The following is a 12273-nucleotide window of genomic DNA, read 5'->3' on the forward strand; positions in this document are numbered from 1 at the left end:
AGGCGAAAGGCTGGTGGGACCTTGTGTTGGTATGCTGATGAACTTTCTTTGATCTTCTGTTGAGGCAGCGGCCTCCTTATTCGCCATTCCCAGAAAGCCTGCGTCGATTTAGACCCGTGTGTTTCTCTAGTCGGGCTCCTGCCGCAGCTTCAGTCATAACCGCTTTCTTCTGACTTTGGTTACGACGAGCGGCATTTCGAGCTGCTCTTGCCTCGTCTGCCGTGGTGTACTTTCTAGTCAAGGCAGTATTCACCGGAGCTTGTTGGTTCCTAGGCAACTTTGGTTCGAGCAGCGGGACTTAAAACGAGGGACAAAGAGAAGGCAGACAAGGACGTCGCTGTACTATGAATCGAAATCTTATTTCTATGCGTGCGGCTAAATAAAGAACCAAACACGTGCAGTCACCTGTCGAAAGAGGCGCGGTACGAAATACGCGCCATGCCAACATGCTGTCGTGTATTGCATTCCCAGATCCTGCGGCCGGGCTTATATCGGCCAAACTGGACGATGCCCTAATGAGCAGACAGGAGAAAATGCTGCCTCACGGAAGAACCAGGCACCTTGTGGGCGCGTAGCGGCAGACTGCAGGGACTGCGCATGCTAGGCTTACCTCGGGTAAGTCTCCGTTATAGAAACAGGCGGCAACCAACTGAAGCGGGACATAAAAGAAGCCATAAAGATCGAGAAAGAAGGTAACACGTGCGTCAGTGCAGCGTCAGTGTTTGTGACAAGAAAAGAACTTTAATATCTCTCTGCCACGTGAAAAACCAGTTCATGGAAACGCCACCAGGCGCCAATCACTTCTAGAGATATGTTGGTGACTGTGCGTGTTTGGTTATTAATTTAGCCGCGCGCATAGAAATAAAATTTCAGTTCTTAGCACAGCGACGTCCTTGTCTGTCTTCTCTTTCTCCCTCGCTTTAATTTGTCCCTTCTCGAACCTGTGCACCTTCTAGGTCTTCCCACCTGCCAATAGGGCCCAGACACGCGCTATTGCGCATTTCTCAACTTTTTTTTTTTACGCACGCGAAAGCCGCGACGACTAAGCGGCCGGATGAACTATACGGGCACACGGCACAAGCACCGAAGATAAACTATATACAGTGAGTAGCGCACGCAAACTTTGTTTGCGAAATACTGCAGGGACTAAGAAGAAACGTTGTGTATGCGCAGACATCTATGCCTATAAGCCGCCAAAGAGGAGTCCTTTTCTTTAGTTTGCCCCACCACGGTGGTCTAGTGGTTGTGGCGCTCGACTGCTGAACCGAAGTTCGCGGGATCGAATCCCGGCCGCGGCGAAAATGTTTGGGGCCCGTGTACTTAGCTTTAGGTGCACGTTAAAGAACCCCAGGTGGTCAAAATTTTCGGAGCCCACCACTATACAGCATCCCTCATAATCATATCGTGGTTTTGGGACGTTCAACCCCAGATATTATCATATTATTTTTCAGTTCTCGCCAGACATGGCTCCTAAAGTTGACGCGGCCAACGATTAGTGCGATAACTTTCCATCTGCTCCGCGGTGGCTCTGCTACCGAACTTCATTTTAGCTAATGCCGTTTTTCGCGTTTTATTGCCATAACTTTGAAACATCACGCTCAGCATTGTTCTCGTCGTTGTGATTTCGCGATTCGTTTTGGCCATCGTGGCCCCATGGAAGATTCATTTTACTAAAGCAAATGAAGGGCCGTTGGTACAACATGCGTAACACTTAGCGATCTTCAGGGCTTTTGACGCCTGCGCAAGTATAAGAAATGATCTATGCTCACATAAGCAATCACATAAGCAGTGTGGTCGAAGTTTTATTGTGCGCAGTGGCAGGCGTGGCCTACAGACTACGATTTACGGCCAGACAACAGATGGTTTCTCGTGAAATAGGGCAATTTTTACCTCGCAGTCAAACGGAGATTTTCCTATGCATCTCCTGGTTTACTCAGCTTGCAAAAGAATATGTGCAATAATTGTAAACCAAACACACTTACCTGAATATCCTTCTTTGCTAAATAACACGCATCCGCCAGTGACAAAACTCTAGGAACGTTTACTTGATGACGTTAAGAAGTCGTCACTAGCAGCCTTGCGACAGCTAAGAAGAAGCCATCTGTTTGAAATGTGTGTGGTTGAATAAATGTCAGCATATTGTGGTTTTTCAACTCCATATGGCACGGATCAGTGCAAAATTTTCATCCGATCCCGCTGTGTGTGAAGCGTGCTTTTTCACGATGGCGGAAGGGAGGCTCGGAGTTCATTTATTATAGATTCCCGAACAGTAAACAATAGGAATATTCATAGAAAACTCTTGGACCCTATTCTTTATTTGTCTGCCGTTTTCTGTCCGCACAACACATTTATTTTCCAAGCAACAAAACAGTTGTGCGCACAACTATGCGGATTCGCTCCTCTGAGCTTGCAGTGGCAAGTTTCTTTTGTCTAATGTGTGCATGCCACAGCCCGTCGAAGCAATACGTGAGCAGGCGGTACTTATCGCACGGTATCGGTCAGTGACTATTCAGTCTGACCAGTCCAATTTCTGAACACTGAGTACGGCATTGTAATGTCGACGCAACGTGACCTTATTTTAGATGCGAAGCATCTTATGGCGTAGTTCAAACCGGTGATGTGCGGCCTGACCACCCTTACTGCGCATGCGCACACCCTCTCCGCACACCTCCTCTCCACTCCTCCCCACTACCCCTCCCCTCTCCTCCTTCCACTTCCCCTCTCCACTGCCCCTCTGCAAGACGGGCTCGACATGCCGAAACGCTGCTTCGCATCGCATCATGGTCCCCTTTGGCGGGAGATGGTGTGATTTTTTTGCACTCTTTCTTCGTCTGAGTCTCTGTAAAGCTATCCTCCAGCACCATGAGCATTCACTGTTTACGCTAGTTTACGCTACGTCTGAAGACAGGAAAGGCCCCAGGTTTTTCAAGGGTGCAAGCAAAGATGACGGATCCTCCAGGAGATTTGCAGGTTTGCCCCCTTACAGATCCCACTATAGGGTTAGCTTTCTGGCGGACCAGGGGTAACGGGCCAGTGAAGTGGCGAGGGAAGGAAGGGCCGGTCAAGAGTTCAAAGTGACGCCTACCCTGTCCTACCACATTGTAACGCCGCCGTTCTTGGTGCTGTGGACGTGAAGTCTCTTTACAGGGTCTGTCCGCAAAGTAATGAGACAGGGTCTGGTAAAAAGAATTTATGGATCCAATCGCTGCACAATATTTAATTCTTTCCTCGGACGTCGATAGACCGCTCTCAACACGATTTTCACGCTGCAAGGACTTCCAGAAAGTCCGATGCCCAGACCACTATAAGAGACTGCGACAGCCAGATGGATGGCCGTAGCACTATCCGAATAGTGACTTTTCAGGCTTTTCTTGGGCATTAGTAGCACGAAGTCTGCTGGGCTCACAGCAGGGTTGTGTCCGGTTTGTATCAGCCCAGATGAGAAGCCCGGAAAATTTCTTTGAGTTCCCAAAGTTCCCGCCATCCAAATGACTGTCACTGAGTATCTGACAGTGGTCTCGGCAGCCGACTTTCAGGAAGCTTTTGCAGCCTGGGAATCGTGTTGAAAGCAGTGTATCGACGCCCATGAAAACTGTTTTGAAAGAATTTTATAATATGTACCGATCGAAACGATAAATTTAGCGGACAGACCCTTTGCTCTTGAATCAAGAAGACGGTGCCAGGGGCCCACGGTTAGTAACGCATCATGAGCAGGCCTTGCTTTTTGAGTGGATCCATTACAGGAAAGTAGTTTTGCGCAAGACGCAAGGTGAACTAAGGTTAAAGAGAGAGAGAAAATCGTCCACGCATGACTTGCACAAAAATCCGTAGGGCCTTCTCAGTAGTCCGGGATTGGGTGCCGGGACCAGTGTCCCTTTCTGGAGCCAGAGCACTGACATCCGGGCCAACCCGGACGCTAGCAGATCGTAGCGCGCGGTTGGCCTTTCCCTTTCAGTGAGAATTAATGTTGTCTTTGTCTTGCGTAGACTGTTTCGTCGTTTTCTCCTCGTCTTTGTTTTCTTTCTCGGGCCTGTGGTGCATTGCCTCGGCTTCTTCAAACGTCTCGGGCAACTTCCGGTTGTTCGTCTCGGGCAGGGGAAGTGTGATCAGCGCCGCCACACACGACAGGCCACCTAGAATGAAGAGAGGAACGAAGCGACCGTACACGGCCTGGCAATCACCGGGCGCGAGTCGGGAAAAAGTTGGTGTCAGTGGCATACGAAACGAGAGAGAGGTAGAATACGCATGCATAAACTGAACAGCGCAAATAAAGTTGACTGAGAAGAAAAATAGGAACATTGTTTTCGCCTTCCAATCGCCTTAGGCAAATGCATAGGGAACCATGTGACATTGTTCCTTGCATCATTTAAGATTTTTAGCTAACGTACGGACAACGCTGCCGACATCTACACCGAATCTTCTGCGACACTGGCTGTTTAACACTAATACGTTAAGAGCTGACTTTGTTCTGGCCTTCGTGGTTAGGGCTAATAATTGTTTTGGTATTTAGAGAAACGTCCTCTTCGTTTGCTAATACCCTTACGGGCATGTCGAAAAAGTTCAGACTGCTTTTCCTACGAAATCGGTCCCGCAGTGACACTGTCATTCTCACCGCAAGGTCAGGATGACAAAGTGTCACTGCAGGACCAATTGTAGGCTCTCATTGTCACCCCAAGGTGAAAATGACAGTCTGCAATTCAAATTCTTCGAGCAGCCTGCAATCTTAATGTGTAACATGTGGATAGGAACGGCAGCATTCTAAATCACTGCGACAAACATTAACATGGGAAAAGCAGGCTTTTGTTGCACTGTATTGAACGTATAGCAAAGATTCCATCAAAACCAACAAGACATTCTTCGCAGTGATATTCAGCACAGATAATGCTCTTGGCAGATTAAAGTGGCAGAGAATCATGGAGTCTTAATAAAGCCTGATGTCCACCATAAACGTTTATGGCGGGTGCGATTCACGATAATCTGAATGACCACGACACATTAGGGTTCATCTCCTTCGCCGAACCTGCGTCACATGAGGTTGTGTGATTGACTGAAATTTACTAAACGCAGCCAAGTGTAAGCGTTGCTGACACAATAATTCGTAAGCACTATGACCTCAAGCTTGAAAAAAATGTCCTTTAAGTCATTCTGAAGCGAGCTGTGTCTGCGCAGTTTCGAATAGGGTCTGGATGTAAATTGCGGCGGTGAAATCATGTTTTGAAGTAACTAAATAAGTAAACAAACTTGAATACAAATGTTCTCACGGTGGAATGTGAACCCTGGGAGAATAGTACCAAGGCCCCGCCATGCTACGAAATCTAGGGCGGTCATATATTATGAATCATTGCTGCGCAAAAGCTTTCCGGAAGACAACTTAAGTTTTATCTTCATCGCGATATTGTGCATTTGGTATCATTCTGATCATTTGGCAGTGGATAACGTGGACGGAGCATTGAATTTGACTGATCTGGGTATCCTTTTCGGTGGCTTTTACTTTGCGAACTTTAACACCCAGAGGTGCCACCTGCTTGCATAAACTTTCCATTCGGCTCCGCTACTGCGTAAGTTTTCACGCTGATTTTATCTCCTTCGTGTTAGCGCTCTCCCGCGCCCCTTTTGTTTCACTCTGTCTTCTTCGTTTTCACGCTGTACCTAAACATGCCACCTTACCAGCTAGCCCAACTTTCAATACTGATTTTATCCCCAGGTTTCGTGCACAGCCACACTAGCCGCACGCAAGAAGCCATTACGAGGGCAGTCGTACTTACTTGCGAGGGCAAGAAACAGAAATACAGAGCGTTTTTGCACTCCACAAATGGTATAGAAAAAAGTGTACGGTGCTAGTCTCACCAGTTGTACGACGTGCGACCCAAGGATCCTTCCGAGCGAGCCGAAGGCCTGTCGGATGGACATCGCCTGCGTTCTGACTTCCGTTGGATCGATCTCCGCTCCGTACACGGACCCAACATCGTACGCAATAGTCAGCAGCACTCTACCCGCCATTAGCGTGCACAGGAGGGCCGTGTGGTGGGCTGCAACAGCCAATACAAAATCCATTGTTCTAAATAACACGTCTCTTTTTTAAGATCGTATTCTACGAGAATAAAAATATTTTATTTCCTGAAAATCCGCTAAATTCGTTCAAGAGTGAAAGATCGTGTACTTAGGCGTAAAAATCACACTCGCAAATTTCACTTTGCTGAAGACATCCCATACTCCGATTGATATCAAGCACTAGGAACCCGATCAACGAAATAGACATCCTGTTAAGAAAAAAACGTGATATGAATTTAAAATTAACTGATGACCCCTTCCGCTACCTCGGCATACGAATAGCGGCGATACGCTATTTGCGTAACTTGCTGTAAAGCGTGGCAAATTAACATCAACTGCATTAAAACAGGCGAGATGCCATTTAACCATCTCCAGAGCTCCTTCTCTGATGGATACTTTCCGGGTGGCATCAAGTGTTCGAGTTTAAAACATTGGGTTGTGGAAATCCCGCCCACCGCCAGGCTGGCTTGACACGTGCTGCGCATCACTGATGCGTGTGGCCCACTCTCGAGCTTTAAAAGCGGCAGCCGTGGCGCGGGCCGGAAAGTCGGTGACGGAACGCTGTGCGCGCGGGAGGGGTGTGCCCCGCCGGCGCCAAGGTTAGGGGCGAGTGCATGTGCCCACGTTATTGTATCCTGTAACTTTCGAAGAGTTTTGTTAGATTTATTAAACGTATATTTTTGAGTTCGACCGGTCAGCATCACTTCCTCGGCAGCACGACGGCGCGAACCCTTCATCTGGCGCCCAACGGGGATTCAGCCGTCCGCTGCCAGCAAGATAGAGACTGCGATGCAACAGTTTCGCGAGGCGTTCCAACGGCTAGACGAGATGACCGCGGCCTACTTGAAGGCAAAAGAAGTTCGGCTCCCGACAGTAGCCGAGGGACGACGGGCGGCGCTTGTGGCTCGACAGACGGTCTCGGCGGCACAGGTTCAAGGGGAGGCCGAGGTTTTCGGCGAACGCAATGAAGACGCCAGCGGTCAGACCAGGGAGGCCTTGGTGGTGGAGCCCGCAGAGAACGAGAGCGCCTCGGACCTTTTGGCGGTCCCTACCGCAGAATGCGGGCTGACATTGGATGCCGACAAAGAAACACATCCGCCCCCGTTCGCTTCGGTGGCGTTTGTTTCCGGGGCCACGCCGGTGTGCGTTAGCGGAAAGCCAAGCGACCGGGACGACAGGTATCAAGATTCTGCGCCGCGGGAACACAAGAGGCTGCAGCTCAAGCCTCGCTCGATGCCCGTGGAAGCCAACACGGGGGCCGCTGCCATGTCCAAGGCTCCCGAGCTCGCACCTAAAGGCTCGCTCGTCGTCTATCTTCGGCGAAGCGCGACCCGTTGACACGGCTGCCCGAGAGCTAAGCACGGTTGGCACAGCAGCGTAAAGAAGAGCTCCGACAGATCCCGCACCGGAAACCCTTTCAGCACAGCTTCAAGGGCGACCAGGTGAGCCGCCTCGGCGTCAGGGCTATCACGGCGTTCCTCCGTGTATGGCAGGGACTTATATGACAGAGGGCGGAAACCGCTGAGGCGGCAGTGCAGCAATGACAGCCGTCACCATTCGCAAAGTTGCCGGCATGGTTCTAGGGCTGGCTATAATGCACCTGTGCAAGGCGAACCGGGAGACTCCGCAAAGCGACCGCCGGCTGACCACATCCAACGACCGGACTCCGGTGGGAGCGGACCAACAGAAAGCCCGAAGAGCACGACCCCTGCACGAATACCACAAACACTTTCGTCACAGGGGGGGAATGTGTGGGAATCGCTCCCATCGCCAGGCTGGCTTGACACGTGCTGCGCACCAGTGATGCGCGTGGCCCACTATCGGGCTTTAACACCGGCAGCCGTGGCGCGGGCCCGACAGTCGGTGACTGAATGTAGTGTGCGCGGGAAGGGGTGCCCCGCTGGGGCCAAGGTTAGGGGCGAGTGCGTGTGCCCAGTAAATTTCGAAGAGTTTTGTTAGTGTTATTAAAAGTTTATTTTTGAGTTCGACCAGCCAGCATCACTTCCTTGGCAGCACGAGGGCGCGAACCCTTCAGCGTATTTAGGTTTTATTCCAACAGAACCACGTTCTCGTAATAACCACATGGAATATGTAAATGGAAAACAGAAAATATAGGCTATTTGCGCCGCATTTTGTCCAAGACCCCTGTGATACGAAAGAGCATATTATATAAAAAAGGTGATTAGCCCGGTTCTAGAATTTCCGTGCGTAGATTGGTAGCCCCCTATAAACGCTGCTAAATAAGGATATGCAATAATGCTCAATCGAAACCCACCCGTTTTATGGGTCGAAACTAACCCGCCACTTCAAAACAACACATGCTCTATCTAGAGTCACTGAACATAAGACCACTACTTTCGCGTTATCACACAAAGCTCCGAAACTTTTATATGTAACTAGGAGCCCCACCTCTGGCCTTTCTCGATCGTTAGCATATGACTTTTTTTAAAGAAAGTCGTACGCGTTGCTGCCGCGCCTTCAATTCAATACCTTTTTTTTTGCACTACTAACACACCTAAATACGTTTTTTTTTTCACAAATGCACCAATAATGAAGCTCTCGAGTAATCTGACTGGTGCCACTCGCTCGTTACATAGTTTTTTTTTAGTTGCTACTGGCAAGCAGCTCGCCAACATTAAAATTGCTTCATTTCTTGTGCCATTCTTCTCTCTTTGTGTTTACCCTTATCGTAACCCTTATCAGTTCTTGGCTCAGTTATAGCCAACGCTTCTGTCTTGTTTCTCTTGCCTTGTTTCCCTTTCCCTCTTTACTTTCTCTCTTTATATAGCAACGTACACTGAAAATAAACGCCCATTCTACCAGCTTGTCAGCTTGTGTCTACTTCGCTTGCGCCAACGCGCAGGGAGCGACCAACGATGTAACAGTGGCGAAGCGAAACGGAAGGAAAACCCCTGGATTCAAGCAGGACCGCAGCTACGCGACCTCGCGGGGCTACGAATCGACTATGGCTCACCAAGAACTGCCGGACTTCGACGACGAGAAAGACAACTGGAAGGCGTATGTCATCAAGGCGGAAGCATACTTTGAGGCAACAGGGGTGACAGAGTCAGCCAAGAAACGGGCTTTGTTAGTGGCAGCCTTAAGTACTTGCACTGTCCAGATATCAGGAAGAATAGCGCCCAAGAAGCCTAATTCTTTGGAGTACGAGGACGTCGTGAAAGCCTTGGACGAGTTCTTTGAACACAAGCGCCATGCGATTGCAGAAAGTTTCCGCTTTTTCAACCGCTGCCAGCTCGACACCGAGTCTGTTCAAGAATTCATTACTGAGATTCGCCGTATGGCGGATAACTGCAATTTTGATACCATTCTCGACCGAATGCTGCGGGATAGAATAGTGCGCGGCATCAGATCGAGTGCGCTGCAAAAGCAGATGCTGACAAAGAAAGATCTGACGTTAGAAGACGCAGAAACAATGGCCCTCGCAGCTGAAGCTGCACAGAATGACGCCCGTAAAATGGCCGGCGAAGCATCAGCTGTGCTCAGAATCAAGGCGCAGTCGTCCACAAGCAAAAAGGGACTCGCTGAATGCGGGCATTGTGGCAGTGTCAGACATAATAGGCCTGACTGGCTGCCCAGGCGGCGCTGCGAAAACGGTGCTAAAAAGCGCCCCCTACGATAGGTTCTTTGGTTTCGAGTAGTCAGACTGGCGGCCGCATGCAGCACTCAGCTCAGATGCGCAATGGAGCCGCCGCTGTCGGTTGTGCTGCGCTTTGGATCTCGGCCAATTTCTGGCGTGGCTAAGTTCTTCAGGCCAAGCAATCTGCGTAAACGCAAGAAGCTCGTCAACGTCAAGTATGCATTTACGACGTGCAGGAGATTGAAGGAACCAATTCGGCGCGCTGCAACTCGCAAGTGCAGAGAATCTCATACGACGTTGAACTCGAGTGAAGTTTTACGAGGCATGCTCGCGCGATTAACGACAGTGCATAAACGAAAAGATTGCTGTTAAGAAAGCCGAAATGATTTGCATTACACGACGAAACGGAATCAAGAAAGGTCCAGTGACGAAGGCTAGCCGTCGGCGGCCCGAATGAGCGCATTCGTGCCGTGTGCCGTTTTCTGCCGCATTCAGTCGCAAACACACTTTTTCCCCATGCACGGTCGTAATTTTCAACATTTGCTTCTAGGGAATTCGTCAAATTCTGTCAGCGTGCGGTGGCGGTCGAGAAGCGACGGCGCGCAATGTTTACAGCCGGCCGCTGGAAGCAGCCGGCTGTAAGCTGCCGGAAAAGTCGTAGGCACTACGCAGGGTGACTCATGGCATCGTTTTTCTCGTTTCCCACGAAACGCCGGCTGCATATCCTCGTGATCGCCGTCGGCAGCCACGGCGTGCCGTCTGGACTGCACACAGGGACTATATACATATATAAACGCGTGCACGCGCGTACGAAAAGTAATCAGCACGTTGTGTTGCAAACCACGTTTTGCTCGCGTACTCACTTCACGCATCGGACTGCACGTATCCAGCGGTTCCCTCGCTCCACTTCGTACGGCTTTCAGGGGAACCAGTAAAACCGCACATCAGGATCCTTACCCCCACTTTCTAGGCAATTAACCACGCAACAATAACGGCGGCGACCGCGCTTCGGGACCGCGCGCTGCTCAGAGCCGTCGCCCGGACCACCTGTTTTCGGCACGGTTTGTTGAAGCAGGGATCGCTCGTCAAACATGTCAGACTCTGCAGGCATAGCGGACAAGTTCCTGCGTACGTTTTAAGCTCTTTTTGAGCCTGAAAACTGGGCGCAAAATTAAGCAAAACGCTCAAAGCAACTGATAACTGCGTAACTCGCCGGTCGGCGTCCATTTTTGACTACCCAAGCAACATCGGCGCACGCCACTAGGCTACGCCACTAGGCTACGCCACAGTACTCAAAGCTCCAGCGCGTCAGCCCTATAGTAATGCCTGCCGTTGGAATAACGCGCGTTGTTATCGTTGCGGTGGACGCGGTCACCTAGCTCGAAAATGCCAGCAGAATGAAGAAACCGCAAAGATTCGAGCTCAAGAAGCACTCTCGGAAATACGCGGCCTAGTTGTGGCTGTCAACGAAGAGGAAACAGATGAAGGCGTAGAGGATAGCCTGCACATTTGGACGCTGAGATCGACGCGGGTGGAAACGGTGAAGCCCCCAATACGTCGCAACTTCACGTGGGGAAGTGTTGACGTATCCATGCTTATTGACACTGGTTCACCGGACTGCGTCGTGGCACGTCAGGTTCTTGAGCATCACAAGAACGCTTGGCCTCCGCTGAGGCCATCACGCACAAAGCTGTCATGCTATTTGAGAGAGAGAGAGAGAGAAAGAAGGAATGTAGGAAAGGCAGGGAGGTTAACTAGACAATGCGTCCAGTTTGCTACCCTACACATGGGGAGGGGGAATAGGGGAGTAAAAGAGAGAGAGAGAAGGATAGACACATGTCACATCACACACACAGTGCCGAGTTTCACAGGCGGTCGCTCAATAGGGTTCTTTTCAAGTACCGCAGTAGGGCTCGTGTGGCTTTCTGGGCTGATATGCTGCGCGACCAGGCTCCTAAGATCTTTGCTTCATTAAAGGGACGTTCATCCAGTCTATCCAAGGCACACTGGGAAATTTGCCAGTCCTTGGGGAGTGTGATGCAGGTTCTTCTTATTGTTGCTAATAGCTCTCTGTGGCTGAGCCTCTGAGAGTTTTAATAAGGACAAGGCCGTTTGTTTAACAGGAACCACACAAAACATTTAATAAACAAATAAAGCGTAACAACTATGTATCTACATAAAATTAAACATTTTACAAAAAGAGTCAATGCACACAATAAAACACTCCTAACGACAAGCTAAATAAAAGTACAGAGACTCAAACTAAGCTTTACAGTTCATCGCGGACGAGCGGCGGAGCAGCGGAATAACTGGTGGTCAGTCTCACCATGTCGTTTATGCTGGCTGACCTTTGAGAAACCGGAACGCTGTGGCTGCCGCTTGTGGAGTGGACGCGGGCTGGCTGGCTGCGACTTGGAAAAGGTGGCTACTGGGCGACCCCTTGAGATGCTCGGAGGAGCAGGCCCAGGCACTGGGGTGCACAGCTCGGGCCCGTAGCCCAACTGCTGCTGCTTGCCTGTCGGACTCGAACTCCGCAGGCCTTGAGGTAGTGTTCGAGTACCATGGTTAAGGTCTCGTCGCACAGGAGCGAGGCGGCAGGATGCTCCGGCCGGTTGAAGCCCTGG

The 12273-nt window shown here is 50.2% G+C and overlaps 1 protein-coding gene across 1 annotated transcript; it reads right to left on the reverse strand.

Moving 5' to 3' along the window:
- Window positions 1-3951: 3951 nt before the first annotated feature.
- On the reverse strand, window positions 3952-6054 carry LOC119375224 (organic cation transporter protein). Its single transcript, XM_049411205.1, has 2 exons — window positions 5848-6054; window positions 3952-4170 (listed from the first exon to the last, which is right to left on the reverse strand). The coding sequence occupies exons 1-2, from the start codon at window positions 6052-6054 to the stop codon at window positions 3952-3954; spliced, it is 426 nt and encodes a 141-aa protein (XP_049267162.1).
- Between the last annotated feature and the right edge of the window lie 6219 nt (window positions 6055-12273).

This window comes from Rhipicephalus sanguineus, chromosome 11 (assembly GCF_013339695.2).
Source record: "Rhipicephalus sanguineus isolate Rsan-2018 chromosome 11, BIME_Rsan_1.4, whole genome shotgun sequence".
NCBI classification, from domain to species: Eukaryota; Metazoa; Arthropoda; class Arachnida; order Ixodida; family Ixodidae; genus Rhipicephalus; species Rhipicephalus sanguineus.

Coding starts and splice junctions, on each gene's coding strand:
- LOC119375224 (XM_049411205.1), bottom strand. CDS start 6,054: ATGGATTTTGTATTGGCTGTTGCAGCCCACCACACGGCCCTCCTGTGC. Junction 4,171..5,847: donor GGTCGCACGTCGTACAACTG/GTGAGACTAGCA, acceptor GGTGATTGCCAG/GCCGTGTACGGTCGCTTCGT.